The sequence below is a fragment of the Bacillus rossius genome, chromosome 13 (genome assembly GCF_032445375.1).
Source record: "Bacillus rossius redtenbacheri isolate Brsri chromosome 13, Brsri_v3, whole genome shotgun sequence".
NCBI lineage: Eukaryota > Metazoa > Arthropoda > Insecta > Phasmatodea > Bacillidae > Bacillus > Bacillus rossius.
This window is the reverse complement of record NC_086340.1, coordinates 42,871,637-42,895,405: the sequence shown is the minus strand read 5'-3', so window position 1 is coordinate 42,895,405 and position 23,769 is coordinate 42,871,637. Positions and strand designations below refer to the sequence as shown.

The 23,769-nt window shown below is 42.8% G+C and overlaps 1 protein-coding gene across 1 annotated transcript in view; it reads left to right on the top strand.

The window, feature by feature from the left end:
* LOC134538499 (sushi, von Willebrand factor type A, EGF and pentraxin domain-containing protein 1) overlaps positions 1-23,769 on the top strand; it is a 248,322-nt gene that overhangs the window by 167,354 nt on the left and 57,199 nt on the right. The window contains exons 5-12 of the mRNA XM_063379874.1: positions 3,893-3,988; positions 5,031-5,153; positions 6,382-6,672; positions 7,854-8,003; positions 10,996-11,172; positions 14,999-15,178; positions 17,741-17,859; positions 23,258-23,492. Of these exons, the coding sequence (XP_063235944.1) occupies positions 3,893-3,988; positions 5,031-5,153; positions 6,382-6,672; positions 7,854-8,003; positions 10,996-11,172; positions 14,999-15,178; positions 17,741-17,859; positions 23,258-23,492 (1,371 nt within the window). The remainder of the gene's footprint in view (positions 1-3,892; positions 3,989-5,030; positions 5,154-6,381; positions 6,673-7,853; positions 8,004-10,995; positions 11,173-14,998; positions 15,179-17,740; positions 17,860-23,257; positions 23,493-23,769) is intronic.

Here is a 23,769-nt window from a genome sequence, read left to right as displayed (position 1 = left end):
TTCATATTAAAATTAATAAAAATTTTACTATTGCAATATTTAAAATTAAGTACCGAAAACTGCTAAAGTAGCACTATTTTACACCTTAAAATCCAAATTTTCCCGGGGGAGGACCCCCCCGAACCCCCGCTTTAATACGGAAAGGGGGGGGGGGGCATGCTTCTTAACACCCCCCATACACAAATCCTGGCTACGCCACTGATCCTAACCAAATCAACCGTCCACAATGTTTTAAAGTATTTATAATGTAGCTAACCTAACCTAATTGACCATTAGTATCCTTTATATCAACAATACCATATTTATTTACAATGAACCAAAAAAAAACCGAAGATGCACGATCGGGCGTTTGGCTCTCTCGCCTGTGAAAAGTAGGCTTCCCACCCTCAACGCCGTCCGTCGGACCCTCAAGGGGTTTCCACCCATTTCAGGTCATGGTAACTACGTTTAGAGTGGAATGTTGGACTAGAGTAAACTCGAACTGTAGCCTACATACATGGTGCGGGCATAGAAATAATTTCAAGTCAATGAATTTTGAAATAAATATTTAATTTTCTTTTAAAAATTTATAAAACATATATATATTTATTTAACCACAGACATAGTTAGTTTTCATATACGACATCTATTAATTTTTTTTACGAGTTAACCAGTTTTATAATTTTTTTTAATGTAAATTTAAATATTTATTTTAAAAATCATTGACTTTAAATTATTTCGAATAACGGTCAAGAAAGGTCTGTGCCCACGCCATCTATGTAGACTCCAGTTCACGTTTACTCTTGGGCAACATTCTACTCTAAAAGTAGTTACGTCATGAGGTTATATGAATACATACCATGGGACCTCCAATATTTTAGTTGGCTCCAAACCACTTGGCCACTGACTTGATGGTCATAAGTTTAAGTGCGCTTTGGGAAAATCCAGGGACACTTATCATGATATAGGCAAATTCTGTCCTTGTGTATGAAAGAAAGCATCTTTGGCTTACAATAGATCAAAGGGTGTGCCTATAAATTCATTTCGGCGGGAGGAATATATTTATTTAATTATTTTTGTTCACAAAAATAAATAATCACACATTATTCATGTTGTTTGAAATATATTTTATTTTCTTCGTTTTTTAATATTGTTATTCATGTTGATAACGTTATTTTATTTTTAATTCATCTAAGAGATTTATCCCAATGATATCTGACTGGGACTTCGGTTATGAATAAAACTGTCAAAGTCAGCTGATGTAAGTAGAGACATAAGCCTATCCAAACAAAACATACTTTTGTAAACATCAATATTCAATGTAAAGTTGTAGTTTGGTACATTAAGCCCTACCTACCTGTGGATCTAGTCACTCGCAGGCACGATTTTTTTACTTTTACAAGAAATGAATCTAAGTGCTCGAAAAATATATTTATTCTTAGTTTAATACGTCTTCTAGTTTTATTTCCTCTGGTATTAATAAAATCACAGAAGACAAGACAGATTACCAATGCAAAGATGAGAACACATTATTTTACACTTACATAAACAAATAATTTAGAAATAACTTGAGTTAAATAATCGCAAAAGTAATCTTAAAACTATTTTTCAATACGTTGTTGTAGACCTTTGATAAATTAAACTGATTGTGCCACCTGAGATGTGGTCTTGCATGCCAATGCTATAAATGATGGGATTTTCCTGTAAATTTAATAGAATCGAATTTCAAGATTAAATGCTTGAATTGTAACGAAATAAATCAAAGGAAAGAACTGAAATGTGTGGAAATTTTACCTTACTATACATATTAATGTGAAATAACCGAAATAATATTAAACAATACAAATGTAAATTAAATATATCCACATATACCTAAATGAATCGGAAACCTAATACAACAAACAAAATCACTTGATACAGTACAAATGAAATTGTTAGTACCCAAATGTAATTGAATAAATAAAATAAAGTAAAGGTAAAGTTAGGTTGCGACTTTTTCTTTTCACTTTGTGTTTATAAATATTGGCAGGTATATTTTTTCGCGAAAAGTTGTCAGGACTAGCTGAGAGTTAAAACACAAAGGCGTCGTCTTTGTTTCGTGAATGGTGGAATTTCAGGCACGTGTTTGCTGTTACCACACGAATCACAGATATTCAAAGTTGAAGTGGAGTGGCCCAGCTAAGTAAGGCCATTGCTTCTCCTGCAGACGGAAGCCAGTTACAAGGAAGAAAACGCTGGCGAAGGTTTACCTTATTGCATTATAATGAGTGTTAGACGTTTTCGTGAAAAAAAAAATACATGGCCGTATTTATAATTAATTATGAACACCTTGGTGACATTTAAACACTAAGTATTACATAATAATCACTTGGTATCTTTTGAGAAGATTGGAGACTGAACGTAATATGTAAGAAAGCTTTCGTTGTAAATTTGCGGGAATAGCCTTCAAATAATAATAATTAATAATAATAATGAAAAAAATTGAAATAACCAAAATGGCTTCTGAAACTGAGCCTTAAATAATGCCAGCTTATTGCACGAGACAAGCTCGAAGCTAAATTAAACGAGAACGCCAACCACTTAACGCCAAAAGCGTTGTGCAACTACATAACCGCTACCTGCCCACGTTTATTCCCATTAAAAAAATAGAGCCTCAACCTGTGGCATTATTAATTCCCTGCGGCGTGTAGCGGTTAGACAAGGTGAGCAACATTCAGTCGACTTTTTTGTTTTATTCACTGCACTGGGCGAGTTCTGCCGGGTAAGAGCAGAAAATCTTGAAAGAGCGTGTTCGACTCGCTCCTCAGGAGTTTACTTTAGATTTGTAAATTATTTTACATACAATATGTAACTGAGCACGACCAGTTACCAAAACCTCCGTGAAAACGGCCGGCGCTCTGGCTAGAAGCGGCCATGCCTACGGCTATGGAGGCCAGCGTGGAGTGTTCCAAGGAAATTTACATCTTGGCATATGGGCTGGAAAACAATTTCTAAAAAAAAATTTGGGTAGCTTATACGTTTCAGCCTGCTACCTGAAAATCTTTGTCTAATATTCAGAGTATCCTCAGCAGTAAAGCTGTCCTAGCGGTCTAGTGGCACGTGTGTGCCACTGCTATACTATATTATGCTATACCAGCCGGAAGTAGTGTAAGTACTTGCCACGAGAGCTTTTGGCAATAAGCCGGGTGCCATGTTGATTCAGCGCGGGATATAATAGAAATTTCATTTAAACTCTGTGTAACGGAAGAAAAAATAGGAATAAGAATTAGAATTAGTTTACTTTAGTTAATGTTTAACACCTCATTAAGTTGGGTATAAATTTGATATTTTTTTCTATACTTAATGGCTGCACTCACCTATAGCCGGACCCTGTTTTTTTTTCCTACTTGGCCCAGATTTACCCACATAGTTTGCGTGTTCTAGCCCCATGTACATGCATTTGTCGAATAATTTTATTTGGCGTTTATCAGCTTGAAATAAAGTTAATTTGCAACAAAAAAAATGCAAAAATGAGTTTTAATGGCACATAAATGAATTAGTGCTCAATTTCTCGGTCATTAGACACGACGAGAAATAATTAGATGATAACCGAATCAAACAGGTGAGGGTAGGGGAAACGGGAAGACTCGACGACTCAAGGAACCGTCCGCCACGTTTCCAACCTGCGTGGGATCCGGGTTTTACGGAACCGGGGTCTCCGTGGGTGGAGGCGAATGCTGCGACCACTCAGCCACCGTGACAACCCCACGTGGGAGGAGAGATAGGTATGTGTCCCCGTGCCCCATAATTCTAAAAATCGTAAATAATGTATTATTCCCGCCAACAAAATGCAAGATATTGAAGGCGAAGCAGGCCTCTCCGCGCACGCCCGTGGGTGGCTCGTGTGCATGGTGGGAGGCCGCGCCTGTTGCAGGTCACCAGCCGCTGAAGGACATCGAGATCCGAGTCGGCAACAGCAGCTCCGACCTGCAGCGCAACCCGCTGTGCGCCTGGTTCCCGGGCACCATAGGTGAGGACCTCGGGCACTGCAGGCGCCATCTTGCTTTCAGCCGTATTCCTGCCTCGAGCGTCCCCACCGCGCTACAAGTTTATTATGATGCATGAAGTGTTGGTTATAGTGGACACCATACATTAAATAAATTTTATTTTACTTTTAATAATTATCATAAAATTATTATACATCAATATTATAATTATAGCGTAAGATGATTAAAATGTGTGTGCATGGAATCGACGTGCGACAGAAGTGAAACTTCTTGCTTATTAGGTATAGATAGAGATAAATTACTAACATTTTTTAATAGAACAAGATTTAATATAGTCGAGAATAGTGAAAAAATATTGAAGTTAAATGTTTTCAAACATATTTCACAAGGAATTCGGTATTTGATTTGATAAAAATATAAATAAATTTTGGCAATTAGTTTCTCATTTTTATGAATCATTATCCGCAGAATGAATTATCAGTTTCTATCATAGTGAAAATTGGCTAAAGATAGCTAAAATACGACAAAAACGTTTGGGATTCAAAAAGTTCTAAATTCCTAGAAAATAATGCATCAATTTTTGTACCTGACCTGGTAGTTAGAATATTAAGTTAGTTCCGCAATTAAAAAAACACTTCTGTATAACTAATAAAAATATTTAGATAATTTAAGTAAAATAAAAGAAATGTGGTAGCGTCAATCGTCAGCCGTTACGAAAACTGATGAGTAGACAAACACAAGCAGCGTTATGAGGATTACACAACTAGCATACAGCATGCTCCGTTACGTACCTATCCCCTCCTCATTGAGGTCTTCCCATTCGACCGCTAGCGCATGTGTTGGAGTGGCTTCTCCGCTGACGCACTTTCCTCGTCTACCACGTACCTAACTCATACCCTCGTGCGATCGTAATTTTGGTATCGCTCGAAAATTTTAACCCCCTCAGCAGAGAAAAGAAGTTAACTTCAGAAGAACTAGTTTAATTGCAATGAAAGACTCAAAATGAGGTACATGTCAGTGTGTGGAAGGTATGTGTGAGTGTGCGCCGACTGTGCTGGTCCGCAGAGGAGGGCGTAACGAAGACCTTCACGTGCGCGCGCACCCTGGTGGGGCAGCACGTCTTCCTGCAGCTGGTGGGCGTCGAGGGGTCGCTGTCCGTGTGCGAGGTGGAGGTGTTCACCACCGACGGTGAGTCGCTCCTCTCCCCCCGACAACACCCCGGGCTGCGCCTACACGTCTGGTCGCGCTGCACAGACATAACATGCCAGCCTGGCACAACACATGGCTATGGCTAAGCACAATTTGTTTTTTTAAAGCAGCTTGGCTTCTGGGTGTGGCCGTGTCTTTGGCAAATAATTAACCGACGTTTCGGTCGACATTGCAGCCATCATCAGGGAACAGTTACCTGATGGTAACCTGATGGTGGCTCTGGTAACTGCTCCATATATAATGGCGACTGCAATGCCGACCGAAATGTTGGTGAATTATTTGTCAAGGACACGGCCACAACCCAGAAGCCAATGGTCGTGAAAGCCTGAGAACATTATTAATTAGTTTTTACCATGGAAAAGTTAATCGAAAATTCAACAGTTTGACTTCGTTTCGTTGTGTCATGCTCGTTAACGTGCGCATTTATTACTGGGAAGCTATTCAGGTAACTGTTAACAAATAACTTTTAACTATTGGAGGCACTGGGACTACACAAAGCATAATTCCCGGGTAAGAATCAGAACCCAGTAGTGATACAGTTTTTTTAATGTAAATGTACAAGTGTACAAATATCTGTAATTTTACATGTATATATCTGTTCCATTTACAACAAAAAATTCATCTTGGGATTGGTCTTGCAGGGAGAGGGTCGCATGCATAGTGTGCTTTTTTCGGGGATTGGCCAGCCATGGCAGCGATTGAAGCCACAACTAATTCCCCTATCTTAGATCTAGTCTATGTTAAGTCGGGTAAAGGTAAAACCTGCATGGACACAGGGGAAAACCCTGTGCACAGACATGCAGGATGCAAGAGCATGCATTAATGTCGTAAGTAAATGCAGGATACAGAGAGGTGAACGGATGGAGAGTTGGTCAGAGCAGGAAAGAGTTTTCCATGCGTGGATTGGGCATTAAGACACTCGGCCCTCCTTCACACTGCAATCCAGGACTGGGACGTTGAGCCTTCAGCTTCACTCGTCTGTCCCTGGATTGCTGCGAGCTCACCTCTCTGTCAGCCTGACATCCATTACATAAACTTATTTGACAAATCTCTCGCTTGAATTTGTACAGTTCGGTTACTCGTAACAGTTCAGTAAAAATAATTTTCACTATTAAGTACCAAAGTGAAAAGAAGTGTCTTGAAAGCTTAAACAATGAAGATATGTAGCTAGGCGGAGTGGTGACAGGCATGTTTGTGACGGGCGCAGAGTTCTCCGACGACCGGTGCGCGCCACCCGGGTCGGCGCCCGACGTGGAGCTGGCCTCCTTCGAGCGGACCTGCTACGAGTTCAGCGTGGCGCGCGGCGGGTCCTTCTCGGAGGCGCGCGCCAGCTGCCAGGCGCACGGCGGCGACCTGGCCCACGGGCTGCAGGGCGCAGCCGCCACCTTCCTGCTGCAGCAGCTGGAGCGCCGCAAGCCGCGCCTCAAGACGCAGCTCGTGTGGGTGGGCGCGCAGCGCGACCCGGGCTTCACGTCCCGCACCTGGCGATGGGTCAATGGTGAGCTAGCCATAGTTCGTTCTTGCTGCCCCGACACCTCTCCTCGCCACAGTACCTTCTGGAGTCCTGCTGCCCCGATAACTCTCTTCGCTACAAGTACCTTCTGGAGTCCTGCTGTTCCGATACCTCTCCTCTCCACGGTACCTTCTGGAGTCCTGATGCCCCGATACCTCTCCTCGCCACAGTACCTTCTGTAGTCCTGCTGTCCTGATAACTCTCCTCTCCACTGTATCTTCTGGAGTCCTATTGTCCATATAGTTCTCTTCTACACAGTACCTTCTGGAGTTCTATCGACCCTATTACTCTCCTCTCCACAGTACCTTCTGTAGTCCTGCTGTCCTGATAACTCTCCTCTCCACTATCTTCTGGAGTCCTATTGTCCATATAGCTCTCCTCTCCACAGTACAATCTGGAGTTATATTGAACCTATAGCTCTCCTCTCCACAGCACCTTCTGTAGTCCTGCTGTCCTGATAACTCTCCTCTCCACAGTAATTTCTGCTATTGTCCCTATTAATCTCCTCGCTACAAGTTCCTTATGGAGTCCTGCTGTTCCGATAACTCTCCTCAGCACAATTCCTTCTGGATTCTTGCTTCGCCTACACATCTCGCCATAGTTTCTTCTAAAATCTTGCTTCCCCAATACCTCTCCTTGCCATAGTTCGTTCTAAAGTCCTGCTGTCCTGATACATCAACACCACAGTACCTTCTGGAATCCTGCTGTCCAGATACCTCACCATGACCTCTTCGGGAATCTTGCTCCCCCAGTTGCCTCATCTCCATGGCTCCCTCATGAGTCTTGCTTCCCCGATTCCTCTCTTTGTGAAGTGTTGCTTCCTCGGCGACCCTCCTCGTCAAGGATCCTTCTGGAGCTCTGATTCTCCAGAAACATCGCCTTGTCACTGTCCCTTCTGGAACATCCATGTCCTGGTATCTCCCCTCGCCATTACTTCATCCAGAGTCTTGTTAGTGTAATCTCCATAACCCTTTGGCGTCTTGCTTTTCCGATATTCTCCTTCAATTAATTTGTTGGGTTTCATGAGAGAAGCTGTAGCTGTTAGTAACTACGCCGATGAAAACGTTGCTGTAGTACTGGATTGGTGGCGGATTGCCGAGTGTGCGTAGCCGTGTGTGTGCACCAGTGAGGAAGTGTTGGTGCTGATGGCGCGCTACGTGTTGCAGGCGAGGTGGTGGTGCGCCCGGCGTGGGGTAAGGACCAGCCCAACAACTACAATGGCGAGCAGAACTGCGTGGTGCTGGATGGCGGCAGGAACTGGCTGTGGAACGACGTGGGCTGCGGCCTGGACTACCTGCACTGGGTCTGCCAGCGCCGTGAGTGTCAATCTGCCCTGCCACTCTGCTACCCTGGTGCCCCGCTCTGCTACCTGCTGTCTCGCTGTCCCGCTGCCCTGCCGCTCTGCTATCTCCCGCGCTGTCGTCACTCGCTCCCTTTGTGACACATGAGCATGGCTACCAGACAATCCTCTTGCACATGGTCATGTCCTATTATAGACTTCTTAACTGTCTATGTGGCTTTTCTCACAAACTAGCAAATTACCTTTTTTTTATAGAAGCGAGAGAAAATAAGTTCTACTTTTTTTTGTTTTAATTCTTAATGAAAATGATTTAAACTCTTTGGTGAAAGAACACTATTCATTTGTCCTTTTTTAATACTTCTCATATTGCCACACCGAGCGATTAAACCTAATAGGTGTGTCACAGTCAGATGCAAGTGCGTGTATGTAGCTGCTGATTTAGAATTTATATATATATATACACACACACACACACACACTATTTTTTGTCTGCCACTTACAACTGTTTCTTATTTTTTCATAAATTAATTTTCTTATATGTGTGTATTTATTGGCTTTGTGCGCTTTCAATTATTTTAAGCTGTTTATTATTTTATCTGATAAAACATTTAACACAAAACCATGATTAAATTCCCTCTTTTTGTTGTCATTTAACTATAGATGTCTTATTTTGTGTGACTCATCTGGTTACCCTGCACCCGTGTTTCTCAAGCTTAAGTAAATTGACGACAAACATAACTAAAGCATTCAGAGGCAATATGATCTAAGTGTCAGAAATGAAGTTTGTGGTAAAAGTATCGATTTGAGGGAAATGGGCGGTTTTTGTTAATTTAAGTAGGATCTACCATTTCGTTTCTGAATCATAGAGAAAAGTCGGGGCACTTAAGATATGACTGCATTGCTGTAGCGATTGTTTCTAAATCACTTTCTATAGAAAAATATATATAATTTTTTTCACTTGGATCACTTTTTCCCGGTACGCTTCATCTGATTTCTTAACCCACTGAAATAAGTTTGATCACCTAGGAATAAATATGTGAATGTTAAAAATATATCTTATAAATTACTTACATTATTACAATATTTTTTCTTCATAACAAACTATTTTGAAAACCAACATTTAGCCAAATGTTTAATAAAAATATTGCTTTCAATGTGGCCGTGAATGTAGCCCTGCTGCAGTCAAACTTTTATTAATTATTTTCAAATGAAAATAGGCGAAAGTGAATGATTCATCTGAGATTACTTAAGGAAGATATAAAATTTGTGTAAGTGAACAAACAAGACCACTTCTATCTTTTTTTACTGTTCACATCCACAAGGGCCAAATTTAACTGATAACATCCTTAATGTTGCAAACATTGCAGTATTGGTCTTTGACTTTTATTGCCATTATTTAGAGCTAACATTCAATGTGCAAATTTTATAAAAAAAAGACACTTATAGTTTGTTTTAACTAAGAAATAAAAGTAAAATAATTCACTTATTCGAGTATGATTTTTGGTAACATTAGTAAACTACAGCTTTTCTGTGCTGTTCATGCCCATATGTGGAGTTGAGCTTATTTTGGGTATTCAGTGGGTAGTAGAGTAAGCTTGAAGCGCGTGTCACCAGCTTCACATTGGTGATTGGACTGCAGTGCTCTCGACGACCTTGAGCCAGTTATAAACAAGGAGACGAAGTGATTGCCCCATCACGTGTAACCCGCAAAAGGATGTGACCCTGTTATCGACAAATAAAACACTCTAAAAAAGGCTTGACTATACAGTCAAACCTCCATAATACTAACTTGAAGGGCCCATAATTTCGTCACTTTGCAATAAGGACGTTCATATTAACCAAACTTACACAAAATTTAATCACAATATTTATGTAACATCTAAATCAAATTCAAATAGTGTTGAAAAATTTTTTTTCTCATTTAGTACATGCATGACATATATAAAAAAGATAGAATATATTCCAAGAAAACTTGCACACAATTTTTTTACAACAAATGTACTTTTTTAATGATTGTAAATTACAATTTTAGGATGGTTACACCTGTGGAAAAAAAAAAAGTACTGCACCATACGTTTTAAAAGGATTTAGGACAGAATTATAAAGCAAATGTTTAGAAACTACCTACAAAAAAGGTACCATCATTTTTGAAGAATGTGTGATTTTTAAACTAGACTGAAACAAACACTGGCATCAATATCATTTTAATTGATAATTCACATTGAGTTTTTTTTTCATTAATAATGAGATAATTGTATTAACTGTCTATTACTAAAAGTAATCATTTGTCCTTGGAACAAAAAAAAACTTTAACATAAAAACCGTGCTTTTTTATGAAACACATTACCTAACACTATAATGTAATTTATAGGGACTGTGAAAATACTTTGTGTTACGCAATGAGAATTTTTGTTAGTAAAGATCACAGTTCCTCGCGGCCATTGTCTGGAGTTGCAAGGCTTCTGGGTCAAAAGGCGGAGGTATCGCCGTCGTTTCGGTCGACGTTGCAATCGCCGTCATAAGTGAGCAAGTTATTTCCGCGCAAAGCCCGGCCTGGCCTCTCCTCCACCACCAATTGGAACTGAACCCATTAGGGCGTACCAAGAGTACTGCTTTTCTTCTTGTTTCTCCACCCAGGGACTCTCGATGAGGGACCTGGTTGGTTTGGCTTCAGATGTTACATGTTTTCCTATGAATGGTGTATCATACCAACCATTCATCTTTGCCAGAAAATAACCTGTCCATTCTGTTTTACCGCCGTGACAAAAGCCAGAATAAAGCCTTGTCAATTATTAATATTTCCATGTCCTTCTTGTGTCCACATACAAAAACACGACGGCAGATGTTAAAAAATTTATTTCATTCCTTAGTGCGATCACTCACATGCCACTGTGGGAGGTCGGTTGACCGTCATCAGTGAGCAGTCGGAAGACAAGCAACTCCAGTGTTGTTGTGACCGAGGTGCAGGCAAGTGCAGAGTCCATGCGGTGTGTGTGTTGTTGTCGCAGCGCCCTCCGACTGCGGCAGCCCGGACAAGCTGCTCAACACCACGGTCACCGGGGGCAACTACAGCGTGGGCGCGGCGGTGACCTACCACTGTCCCGAGGGCCACAAGCTGGTGGGCGACCAGAACAGAACCTGCACCTCTGGAGGCCTCTGGTCGAGCCGCGCCCCGTCCTGCCAGTGTACGTGCCCGACTAGCTCCACTGTCCCCGACCAGCTCCATTGCAGTTCCTCGCTGTCCCTCACTAGCTCCATTGCAGTTCCTCGCTGTCCCTCACTAGCCCCATTGCAGTTCCTCGCTGTCCCTCACTAGCTCCATTGCAGTTCCTCGCTGTCCCTCACTAGCTCCATTGCAGTTCCTCGCTGTCCCTCACTAGCTCCATTGCAGTTCCTCGCTGTCCCTCACTAGCTCCATTGCAGTTCCTCGCTGTCCCTCACTAGCTCCATTGCAGTTCCTCGCTGTCCCTCACTAGCTCCATTGCAGTTCCTCGCTGTCCCTCACCAGCTCCATTGCAGTTCCTCGCTGTCCCTCACTAGCTCCATTGCAGTTCCTCGCTGTCCCTCACTAGCCCCATTGCAGTTCCTCGCTGTCCCTCACTAGCCCCATTGCAGTTCCTCGCTGTCCCTCACTAGCTCCATTGCAGTTCCTCGCTGTCCCTCACTAGCTCCATTGCAGTTCCTCGCTGTCCCTCACTAGCTCCATTGCAGTTCCTCGCTGTCCCTCACTAGCTCCATTGCAGTTCCTCGCTGTCCCTCACTAGCTCCATTGCAGTTCCTCGCTGTCCCTCACTAGCTCCATTGCAGTTCCTCGCTGTCCCTCACTAGCTCCATTGCAGTTCCTCGCTGTCCCTCACTAGCTCCATTGCAGTTCCTCGCTGTCCCTCACTAGCTCAATTGCATTTCCTCACTGTCCCCGACTAACCGCAATGCAGTTCCTCACTGTCCCCGACTAACCGCATTGCAGTTCCTCGCTGTCCCTCACTAGCTCCATTGCAGTTCCTCGCTGTCCCTCACTAGCTCCATTGCATTTCCTCACTGTCCCCGACTAACCGCATTGCAGTTCCTCACTGTCCCCGACTAACCGCATTGCAGTTCCTCACTGTCCCCGACTAACCACATTGCAGTTCCTCACTGTCCCCGACTAACCGCATTGCAGTTCCTCACTGTCCCCGACTAACCGCATTGCACTTCGTCACTGTCCCCGACTAACCACATTGCAGTTCCTCACTGTCCCCGACTAACCACATTGCAGTTCCTCACTGTCCCCGACTAACCACATTGCAGTTCCTCACTGTCCCCGACTAACCGCATTGCACTTCCTCACTGTCCCCGACTAACCACATTGCAGTTCCTCACTGTCCCCGACTAACCACATTGCACTTCGTCACTGTCCCCGACTAACCACATTGCAGTTCCTCACTGTCCCCGACTAACCGCATTGCACTTCCTCACTGTCCCCGACTAACCACATTGCAGTTCCTCACTGTCCCCGACTAACCGCATTGCACTTCGTCACTGTCCCCGACTAACCACATTGCAGTTCCTCACTGTCCCCGACTAACCACATTGCACTTCGTCACTGTCCCCGACTAACCACATTGCAGTTCCTCACTGTCCCCGACTAACCGCATTGCACTTCCTCACTGTCCCCGACTAACCACATTGCAGTTCCTCACTGTCCCCGACTAACCACATTGCATTTCGTCACTGTCCCCGACTAACCACATTGCAGTTCCTCACTGTCCCCGACTAACCGCATTGCACTTCCTCACTGTCCCCGACTAACCACATTGCAGTTCCTCACTGTCCCCGACTAACCGCATTGCACTTCCTCACTGTCCCCGACTAACCACATTGCAGTTCCTCACTGTCCCCGACTAACCGCATTGCAGTTCCTCACTGTCCCCGACTAACCGCATTGCAGTTCCTCACTGTCCCCGACTAACCGCATTGCAGTTACTCACTGTCCCCGACAAACCACATTGCAGTTACTCACAGTCCCCGACTAACCGCATTGCAGTTCATACTGTCCCCGACTAACCGCATTGCAATTCCTTACTGTCCCTGACTAACCGCACTGCAGTTCCTCACTGTCCCCGACTAACCACATTGCAGTTCCTCACTGTCCCCGACTAACCACATTGCAGTTACTCACAGTCCCCGACTAACCGCATTGCAGTTCATACTGTCCCCGACTAACCGCATTGCAGTTCCTTACTGTCCCTGACTAACCGCACTGCAGTTCCTCACTGTCCCCGACTAACCACATTGCAGTTACTCACAGTCCCCGACTAACCGCATTGCAGTTCATACTGTCCCCGACTAACCGCATTGCAGTTCCTTACTGTCCCTGACTAACCGCACTGCAGTTCCTCACTGTCCCCGACTAACCGCATTGCAGTTCCTCACTGTCCCCGACTAACCACATTGCAGTTACTCACTGATTCCGTTGAAGGAATTTTCTCATGAAAAAAAAATTATAACAATACAGATGAACACAGTGGGCTAACACCGATTTTCTGCTGTCTGATGTTCAAGTTTCAATGTGTTCGTCTGTGCTGTTGTATAGGTTCATCATTTGGTTTATGCGTTTTACATCAGGCTGATTTAGACTTAGTTTTTGTGGGTTTATGTTTTCATAATTATTTCTTATTTTGCATTTATGAATTTTTTCCACGACAAGCAGTGCAAAACTGCGATGGCGGATCTCCGAGAAATTGTAATAAATGAAAATTCCCCCATTGCATGAATCAAATAAAGAACGTGTGTTCTTGTATATTCATATCTGTGAATTACTAGTTGTGTTTTGGCGGCAAGAATTAGTTTTTAATTTAAAATATACCGCTTATCAATTGCTATTTTCTGGTTTGTGCCTGGGATTGAGGTGTCAGGTGTCGGTGAGGCGGGATGATGAGTGCGACGCTTGCTGGTGCTTCTAGCGCGGTATCGCCTCTAAGCGCAAGGCTCTGAACTTTGCGCGCAGTCTTTTCGTCGTGCATGGGGCAACTGTGAAATTTGAGCGGTGACCGTAACATTATATGGCAGAGGAATGAAGGTAAAGGTGTAATGCAAGTCTCTTAAGGGGCCCGCCTCGTCAGGGGTGTATGTGTGCTAGTGAGGCGGGATGATAAGCGCGACGCCCGCTGGTGCTTCTAGCGCGGTGTCTCCTCTGGACTGGCGCGCAGTCTTCTCGTCGTTACAGGATAACTGTGGAATTTGAGCGGTGACCGAAACATTATATGGCGGAGAAATGAAGATAAAGGTGTAATGCATGTCCCTTAAGTGCTTTCAAGAAACTGTACCGGTTGTTTTACACCTAAAAATTACTCTGAAAACACGCGTTATAGCCATTTTAACTCTTCTAAAAATACAGTTTAAAAACTTCATCCGAAATCAAAAGTACTTTTCGGCCTTCAGCGAACTCTTGCATGCTTTTCGTAAGCAGACCCCCTGCTCGGATATCCTGAGTAGTTTTGAAATCGCGTTGTTGTTCCTGGAGCTCTGCGCACTGTGTGTGTGTCCGGGTGGGCGGAGCCCTTAAGAGGCCACTCTAGTGTTTCAAGGGCACTACGCAACCCGCGTTAACCTCATAAGATTCAATGTTATTTTCATTTTGCTTATAACTAATTAACTGATATAGATTTCGAAATGATGCTTGCTTGATATGTAAGACAACGATGCTCTTATCAAAGCCCCTTTCTTCAAAAACGTGCATAAATTATGGTTTTATACTAATCTTTACTAATATGTATATGTGTATTGTCTAGGTTTTAACCATAATTTATGCACGTTTTTGAAGAAAGGGGCTTTGATAAGAGCATCGTTGTCTTACATATCAAGCAAGCATCATTTCGAAATCTATATTAGTTAATTAGTTATAAGCAAAATGAAAATAACATTGAATGTTATGAGGTTAACGCGGGTTGCGTAGTGCCCCTGAAACACTGGAGTGGCCTCTTAAGTGCTTTCAAGATTGCCGGGACCTGGTGGAGCTGAGGTGTGTTGCAGACGTGGACTGCGGCGGTGTGCCGAGCCTCGAGCATGGGGCGGTGCTGCTCGCGAGTAACCGCACCACGCACGGCGCCAGCGCGCGCTACTCCTGCCACGAGAACTACACGCTCATCGGCAAGGAGGAAAGGACGTGCGGCGACGACGGCCTGTGGAGCGGGGAGGCGCCGCAGTGCCTGTGTGAGTCCCTCGCTCGCTGTCCGGCTGTGTCGGTGACATGCCAGCTCTGTCGGTGACATGCCAGCTCTGTCGGTGACATGCCAGCTCTGTCGGTGACATGCCAGCTCTGTCGGTGACATGCCAGCTCTGTCGGTGACATGCCAGCTCTGTCGGTGACATGCCAGCTCTGTCGGTGACATGCCAGCTGTGTCGGTGACATGCCAGCTCTGTCGGTGACATGCCAGCTCTGTCGGTGACATGCCAGCTGTGTCGGTGACATGCCAGCTTTGTTGGTGACATGCCAGTTTGTTGGTGACATGCCATTTGTTAGTGACATGCCAGTTTGTTAGTGACATGCCATTTGTTGGTGACATGCCAGCTTTGTCAGTGACATGCCAGTTTGTTGGTGACATGCCAGTTTGTTGGTGACATGCCAGTTTGTTAGTGACATGCCATTTGTTGGTGACATGCCAGCTTTGTCAGTGACATGCCAGTTTGTTGGTGACATGCCAGTTTGTCAGTGACATGCCAGTTTGTTGGTGACATGCCAGTTTGTTGGTGACATGCCAGTTTGTCAGTGACATGCCATTTGTTGGTGACATGCCAGCTTTGTCAGTGACATGCCAGTTTGTTAGTGACATGCCATTTGTTGGTGACATGCCAGCTTTGTCAGTGACATGCCAGTTTGTTAGTGACATGCCATTTGTTGGTGACATGCCAGCTTTGTCAGTGACATGCCAGTTTGTTAGTGACATGCCATTTGTTGGTGACATGCCAGCTTTGTCAGTGACATGCCAGTTTGTTAGTGACATGCCATTTGTTAGTGACATGCCAGTTTGTTAGTGACACGCCAGTTTGTTAGTGACACGCCAGATTTGTTAGTGACATGCTAGCTTTGTTAGTGACATGCCAGCTTTGTTAGTGACATGCCAGCTTTGTCGGTGACATGCCAGCTTTGTCGGTGACATGCCAGCTTTGTTAGTGACATGCCAGCTTTGTCGGTGACATGCCAGTTTTGTTGGTGACACGCCAGTTTTGTTGGTGACACGCCAGCTTTGTTAGTGACATGCCAGGGCCCCGTTTAGTACACCTGCAAGGTTTATCTTGAACTACTTTCTTATCATTATCTCTTTCGAAGTGAATACGTCTTTAAATTTGCTTCCATAGTGGGAGGCAAATCAAAAAACGAATGATAACAATATCGAGGGATAAAGTTTGGTGTTGCAGCTACATATCTAATCATCTCCATCCAAAATTTAATTACACCACTGGATAGCTGAAGGATCAAAGAATTCGTTACGCTAAGTGAGGACTGTGACGCATCGCGCGCGGTGGAGGGGGAAGCGCTGCCATTTTGAAGTCATTTTGCTGCGTTTAGAGATTTCCATAGTATAACTTTTGACTTGGAGAAGCTACGATGTTCATTTTAGTTTCAATCGTCAGCTCTCATCAAAATATATTGATTGCATGTATTAAACATTAGTGTAAAATAGTTACAGTGAATATGATATATTGTGTTAAAATAAAAAATAACGTATTCCATATTTTGTATAGAAAATATTACCTGTTACGTACATGTATTCACGTACAAAACACAGCCGAGTCCATGACACAGCCACACCCCATTTTTTTAGTAACCGATTTTCCAGTACACTTCTTGCATTTGTAGCTGGGTCAAACCATTTCGACAAACAATCACTAAACGTTTTTTTTATCTGTAATATCATCAATACTTGTGTGACTTATTACTGTTCGACTATCATAGGTATCATTATTTTTATTTATTTTATTTATCGTCGTTATTGGTGACGAAGTTAAAAGCGATACGGAGTTTCTTACACTGAACCACATTCAACATCTACATTTCCCTGCATTAACATTGCATATTAAAAATAAAATAATAAACATGGCAAAATAATACTAGATATAAAACAAATCTGAATGAAAACTAAATATACAAAGATAAAAAGATAAACAGAAAACTTTTTAGTGTTTAACTGGAAATTGGCGTACGCACGCCTGCTGAAATATAGTTAAAGGATAAAGGTCATTAGTTGCCAATATGATATGGTATGTACCGTTCTTCCACATTCACACACACATATACAAGCAGCAGGTAAGCCTCAAAGTGATCATACTGAGCAGGTGCTCCAGTGATGTCTCTCCAGCGTGTGCTACAAGATTCTGGCGGGGGGGGGGGCGACGCTACGGGTCCCGGAGCCAGGTTGGCGGTGACGGGTGACGGGTGACAAGTGGTAGGTGACAAGTGACGGGTGACAAGTGACCGGTGACAAGTGAAGAGTGACGGATGACGGGTGACGGATGACGGGTGACGAGTGAAGGGTGACGAGTGAAGGGTGACGAGTGAATGGTGACGAGTGAATGGTGACGGGTGACAAGTGACGGGTGACAAGTGACGGATGACGGGTGACGGATGACGGGTGACGAGTGAAGGGTGACGAGTGAAGGGTGACGAGTGAATGGTGACGAGTGAATGGTGACGGGTGACGGGTGACGGGTGACGGGTGACGGGTGACGGGTGACGGGTGACGGGTGACGGGTGACGGGTGACGCTTGTTTCAGTCGACTGGTGCCCGGAGCCGCCGGCGGTGCACGGGGGGACCGTGGAGACCAAGGGTCGTCGCGCCGGCTCCACGGCGCTCTACACCTGCCAGTCCGGCTTCATCCTCTTCGGCCAGCCCGTGAGTAGTCATAGCCGCCGTGTGTGTGCCTGTGTGTGTCCATGACACTGGTGAATTCCCGGCACACCAGTGCAGTGTACAAGAATGTGCGTAGGTATCCGGAGTTGAAGTTACCAGTACGCCAGTATGCGAGTGTGCAATTATGCAAGAGCACAAGTTCACAAGTGCGCACGTGTGCAGTGATGCAAGCACGTCATCAAGTGCTCATACTGCCTTCTGTTTTTTTTCCTTCAAGTAATTTGATAGTAAAATATAGTATATAAATTCACCACTAATAAATTAAAAACTATAGGTTCACATCGGAGGTTAACTATTGTAGGAAACAAGGCCACTAAAAACTGTCAGTCCACTTGTCCATCAGCTCTTTCCTACTTTTGACGCGAACACGTCTTTGAAATTGCTTTCATTGCGGGAGGCAATTAAAAAAAACGAATGACAACAAAACGTAGGGGATACAGTTTGGTTTTTGCAGCTACGTATCTATCATCTCCATCCAAAATTTAATTACACCACTGGATAGCTAGCATTATTCAAACTAACTCCTAAGAACATTAAACTATAACTCTATATGTACATTTACCTTTAACTCACTTGGTTGGCAAAACAAAATATTAAATGAAAGGTCCTTGAGTCTCTATAGTTCCTGTGCGCGCACTTTTACGGTATTATGCATGAACTCGTTTGCTGTCCGTCTCGAGAAATCACGGCCTAAGTGGGTAATGTTGCACCTCTCGTAAAAATCATCCAAGAAAGTACGTCCATTTCCAAAACTAGTAAGACACGGGCCCGCCCTTCGCCTGTTCTGGCAACAAGGTGTGTGTGCGTCGACTCCCGACTGGCCCAGCTGGTCGTCCACGCGGGTCGCCGCCGCCAGCTCTCGCCGGCCATGTTGCTGTCGCTGGCTCGCAAGTCCCGCCTCACAGGCTCGCGCGCCACAGCTCGGCGCGTCACTCCGCCACGTCATCGTCGTGCACCTTCGACCATCCTCGGGATTGCTCGTGCTAACAAATAAAAATTAAAAAAAAAAAAAAAACCAAACTATAGGTCTGAACACGCTCTACAAGTTTGATACCAGACATTTTTTCGATACCGTTCACGAGAAAAAAGAAAATAGCAAAAAACGAATTTCACTCCCCAAATTTGTGGATTTTTTTCGATCGATATCTGAATAACGATGAAGGATATGTGAAAAGTGTAGCGGACCTTAATTGTAGATCATAAGAAAAGCAACACAAAAGTATTGCATAAAAATTTTCGTATCTCAGCGGGGAACCGAGTAATGATGAAAAACTGAATTCTTATTAGTAACTATTATTTTTTCAATTAAGAATATTTCTGTAGGTAGTTATTTCGTAACTTATACAATTTATACCAATCGAATCGGCAAACTGTCCGGAAGGTGTATATGAATGGTGAATTTGCAAAACGACGTAAGTCCAAACTAATATTTTTGAGAAAATCACAAAAAACTGTGTACTGTGCTGTTGACACATATTGTGCCACTTTTTATTGGCGTAAAGCAAACAGATCAGTATTGCGAATATTTTTCAACTTCTGAAAGAAGGTTTAAATTTTATATGTTTTTAGAAAAATAAAATAAAAATGCTGGACTTAAGACGTTTTGCAAATTCACAAATATTCAATACAAAATATAATATATTTTGTAATAATTATCATTAAAATTAAATTAATCTCTTAATGTTTTTATTAAGAAACGAGGTGAAGTTACGAAGTAATTATTGTTGTATGGTTGGCAACATATTTTTTAGCAGATGGCACTGAGAAACTCCTTATCCTTTAAGATCAATATCAATTTATTTCAACAATACATTCACGTGTTACAAATAATTTTTAGAGATTGTAGGATTATTTTTCTCAATTTACAAGGATACTTCAACAATGAGAATAACAGTTCAGTCAACATAATAAGATTGTGTCAACAATTCACGCTGCATCAGACACAACCTACATGTGGTAAACGTTCAATGGTCTATTGCTGCCCATTGTACAATGCCAAGGTATAATGCCTGCACGACTTCTTCTTCTGGAATGTATTTGAGCATCTTTCGTACATCTTGTAATTTGTCTGCATTAATTGGGATAAAACCATTGGGATAAGCTTTCTGAGTTGGAATACCTGGGATGTGGGGATATGTTGGGCCAAGGGCAAATGTGTGAGCAACTAGGCTATCAATACATGGCTTGGCTACGACAATGCCGAAGTGGTCTGCAGAAAATTGGAACTCCATGAAGGAGGAAATGCTGAACGGGATTTTCTGACTTCGTGGTACATTGCAGGTTGATGATTCCAGGGAATTTACATTCTTTTTGTAAATAGTTGGCCACCAACTATGAAAGTTGTACACATTTTCATTTTCGACAATGTTCACTGTAAATTTTTTCTTTGCACTAGAGTGCACAATTAGCTCACACACATCCTCTAGTATGTAGAATCTGTCCAAACTACGCAAACACCTTTTCACCACAGCAAAATCTCTGTCCGAATGTAAAAATGAATGGCCTCTGATGGGAAACAGAAGTCTGATCTTGAGGAACCGTTTTTGTGCAGTTAATGCCATTAAAAATTTGATGACAGTGTTGTTTTTGTTCTGGCCTGGACATCCGTCACAAAACAACCATATCTCGGTTGCTGAGTCAGGAATAAAGTTGTTCATGTAGTCAAGTAGGAAACTACATACCTCGTTCGGCCCCTTTTTGGCCTGTCCTTCGTGGTATATGTAAAATACGGCCTCGCTGGTTTTAAGGTTGTGCACTGAAAATACAGGAACAGTCAGCTGACGAAGATAATACATATCCTGCACTGGAATCTTTGGCAACGATATGTTTTGCATGTAGTCAAATGACAATGCAACAAATTCATCTCTTTCGATGCACAATTGAGATGCACGTTTCAATGTTAAATAGAATATCTTGCTCCTGCGTTAATGCACAAGGAGTTCGGCCATTGCGACGCGTTTGGCGGTGTCATTTAGACAGCTTTTCAGTTTAATACTTTTTTCTTCACAAATTACACAAGTATCAACACTTGGTCTGCCAAACTTCAAACCAAAATGGCTCTTGAAATACTTGTGGTAGTAATGATATGATACATTCCTGTCTGCATACTTGTCAACAAACATTTCATGCATTTTCTTGACTGTTAGTTCTCCACTAAGATAATAATAATCAACATCACCATAATGAGTTTGATGAACTGGAAAGGAGGATATATGGCTATGAATATCCGCAAGAATATTAGCGTCTTTTGCACTTGATGGTATGTGTTTTCCCCTCGCATCACTTGGTGATTTTCCAAGTAGTATCAGCTGGCACAAACGCTTGACACTAGATTCACTAACACAATAAATACTCAAAAATGCTTTCTTACACACAGCAACCAGTTTACCAGAGTCCCTTACATGGTACACAAACATAGCTTCTTGTCTGCCAGGTTCGTCTTTCCTGCCCCTTCTTCTTTGAACGTCTTTACGCATTATTAGTCCTTGCAAAAACACATCCTGCTCATTCTTGGTATTAAACCCATTAATTTGGTTTACTGCCTCAATGAAGGTACTATCTGAAACTAGCCTGAAGCACTTTTTCTTGCAACTGAAATCAAAGAACAGTACATAATTATTATTACCTCTTGTAATTTGTTCGTCTCTCTTCAATATATGTTAATGTTAGTAATTTAATTGGTATCTAGTACAAAATGCATTAATACACCAAACAGTCTACGCCCTACTATTTCTAACCATTCGGAAATCTGTGAAAAATAGTGTGATTGAGTTCAAGGTACATAACTGAACACATCCATTTAATTTTATTGTTTAGCTTAATTATGTTATTTATTCAAAAATAAAATATGACAGTTTGTTTTGTAAAGCACTATAAGATTTTTATATGCCATAGAAGTTACTAGTTTAGTAACCTGTATCCTGATTCGAACTAGGTACTTTAAAGTAATAAGTCGTGCATTTTCTGCAACGTTTGCATATAACAACAATTATGTATAGTAAATGCCGTAAAAGGGGAAGACTGGATAGCAATATATAAATAACATTCGTGAGAAAGTGACAAATAATCTATTGGCTGGAGGACTAACTTTTATTTTTTATTTTTGGAATAAATGTTAACTTATATTGTATTATTATCAAGTATCACTCTTTTTTAACACATTTAACACACAAGGGGTTTGTGTTGTTAATTATATTTTCAGGACATCTATTAATAAATTATTCTGAAGGTAAAAAATTTATTTTCTCTTCATCTATATTCACAGAGAAACATTTTACTGATTTAAATGTAATGTTCTGCAGTTCTTTTTCCTGAGATGGCAACACCACTAACATTTCTCACTAATTGTAAGACCGCGAGTGTTCTGGTATTCTCATTTTACTGTATTATTTAGTATCGTTCTAGCAACTTATTAGCACTATGTACTTACCCACATTCTTGTCCAGTGCATCTAGCTGGTACAAGCTTGATTACATGGTTCTTGTGTTCCAAACCTTTTACCTTAGCCATTTTTATAATGTTTCTTTTGTATTCAGCAGTCCTTTTGACACCCTTCTTTCGTATATCATTGTTGTCAATAGCTTCTTAAAAATAACTCTTCAAACTACTGCTAGAACACGCCATTTTCCTGCAAACTTACTTTTGTTTTATTTCACAACACGCACGTTTGCAACAACATTTTCGTTCACACTGAGCTGAACATATTTGTCAACAGATAGCATACAAGTGTCAGAACATTTAGTTCCAGTTATTTAAGGCAGATGGCATATGTGTCCACACAACCACGCTTACTCTCACATCAAAATATTTTTCACAGTCAAAACGACCTAAGTTCGGGACTTAGGTTGTTTTGTCTATAAAGATAAAAATGCAGGAGCAGATAAAAACGCAACAAAGACGTGGATTAAAGTCATTTTACTAGTAAACTGTAGCCCTTTGCAATTGCTTCACGATTAGACAATAATCTCAAAACACCAAAAATGTGACTTAAGTTGTTTTGCAAATTCACCATTCATATAGAGTTATAGATAGGTACAGGAGTGTATATGTGTGTGTGTGGGAGATACAGATACATAGATATAGAGAGATAGAGAGAGATAGAGACAGATAGAGAGAGATAAAGAGAGATATATAGATGTACATATCGAAAAAAGAGAGAGATAGAGAGCGATGCTTTATATGTATAAACCTACTTCAAACAAACTAAAAAAAAAAAAAATTTAAGAAGGTATTGCAATGCATGTTGGGCATAACGTAGTAATTAAATGAAAATTAACCGTTAGATAATCTCCAAAGTGTTGTTAAAACCTTCTGAAGCTTCACGAGTGTGCTTGTTGACCTGGAAGCAGCCAGTGGTGTGACGGCGAGTGGCGTGTGACAGGTGCTGTCGTGCGGCCTGGGCGGCGAGTGGTCGGGCAAGGCGCCCAGCTGCAGGTTCGTGGACTGCGGCGCCCCACCGCTGCCCGACAAGGGCCGCTACTCGCTGCTCAACGCCTCCACGGCCTACGGCAGCCTGGCGCAGTTCTCCTGCGACGACGACCACTGGCTGGACGGCACGGAGCTGCAGACCTGCACCCGCGAGGGCCGCTGGTCCGCCGACGCCCCCAGCTGCGTGCGTGAGTGCTGCCGCGTCTCTGCGCCCCTTCCACTTGGCGGCCACTTCCACTCTGTGGCCCCTTCCACTCTGTGGCCCCTTACACTATGTAGCTCCCTTCCACTCTGCAGCTCCCTTCCACTCTGCAGCTCCCTTACACTCTGCAGCTCCCTTACACTCTGTGGCCCCTTACACTCTGTGGCCCCTTACACTCTGTGGCCCCCTTCCACTCTGCAGCTCCCTTCCACTCTGTAGCTCCCTTACACTCAGTAGCTCCCTTCCACTCTGTAGCTCCCTTA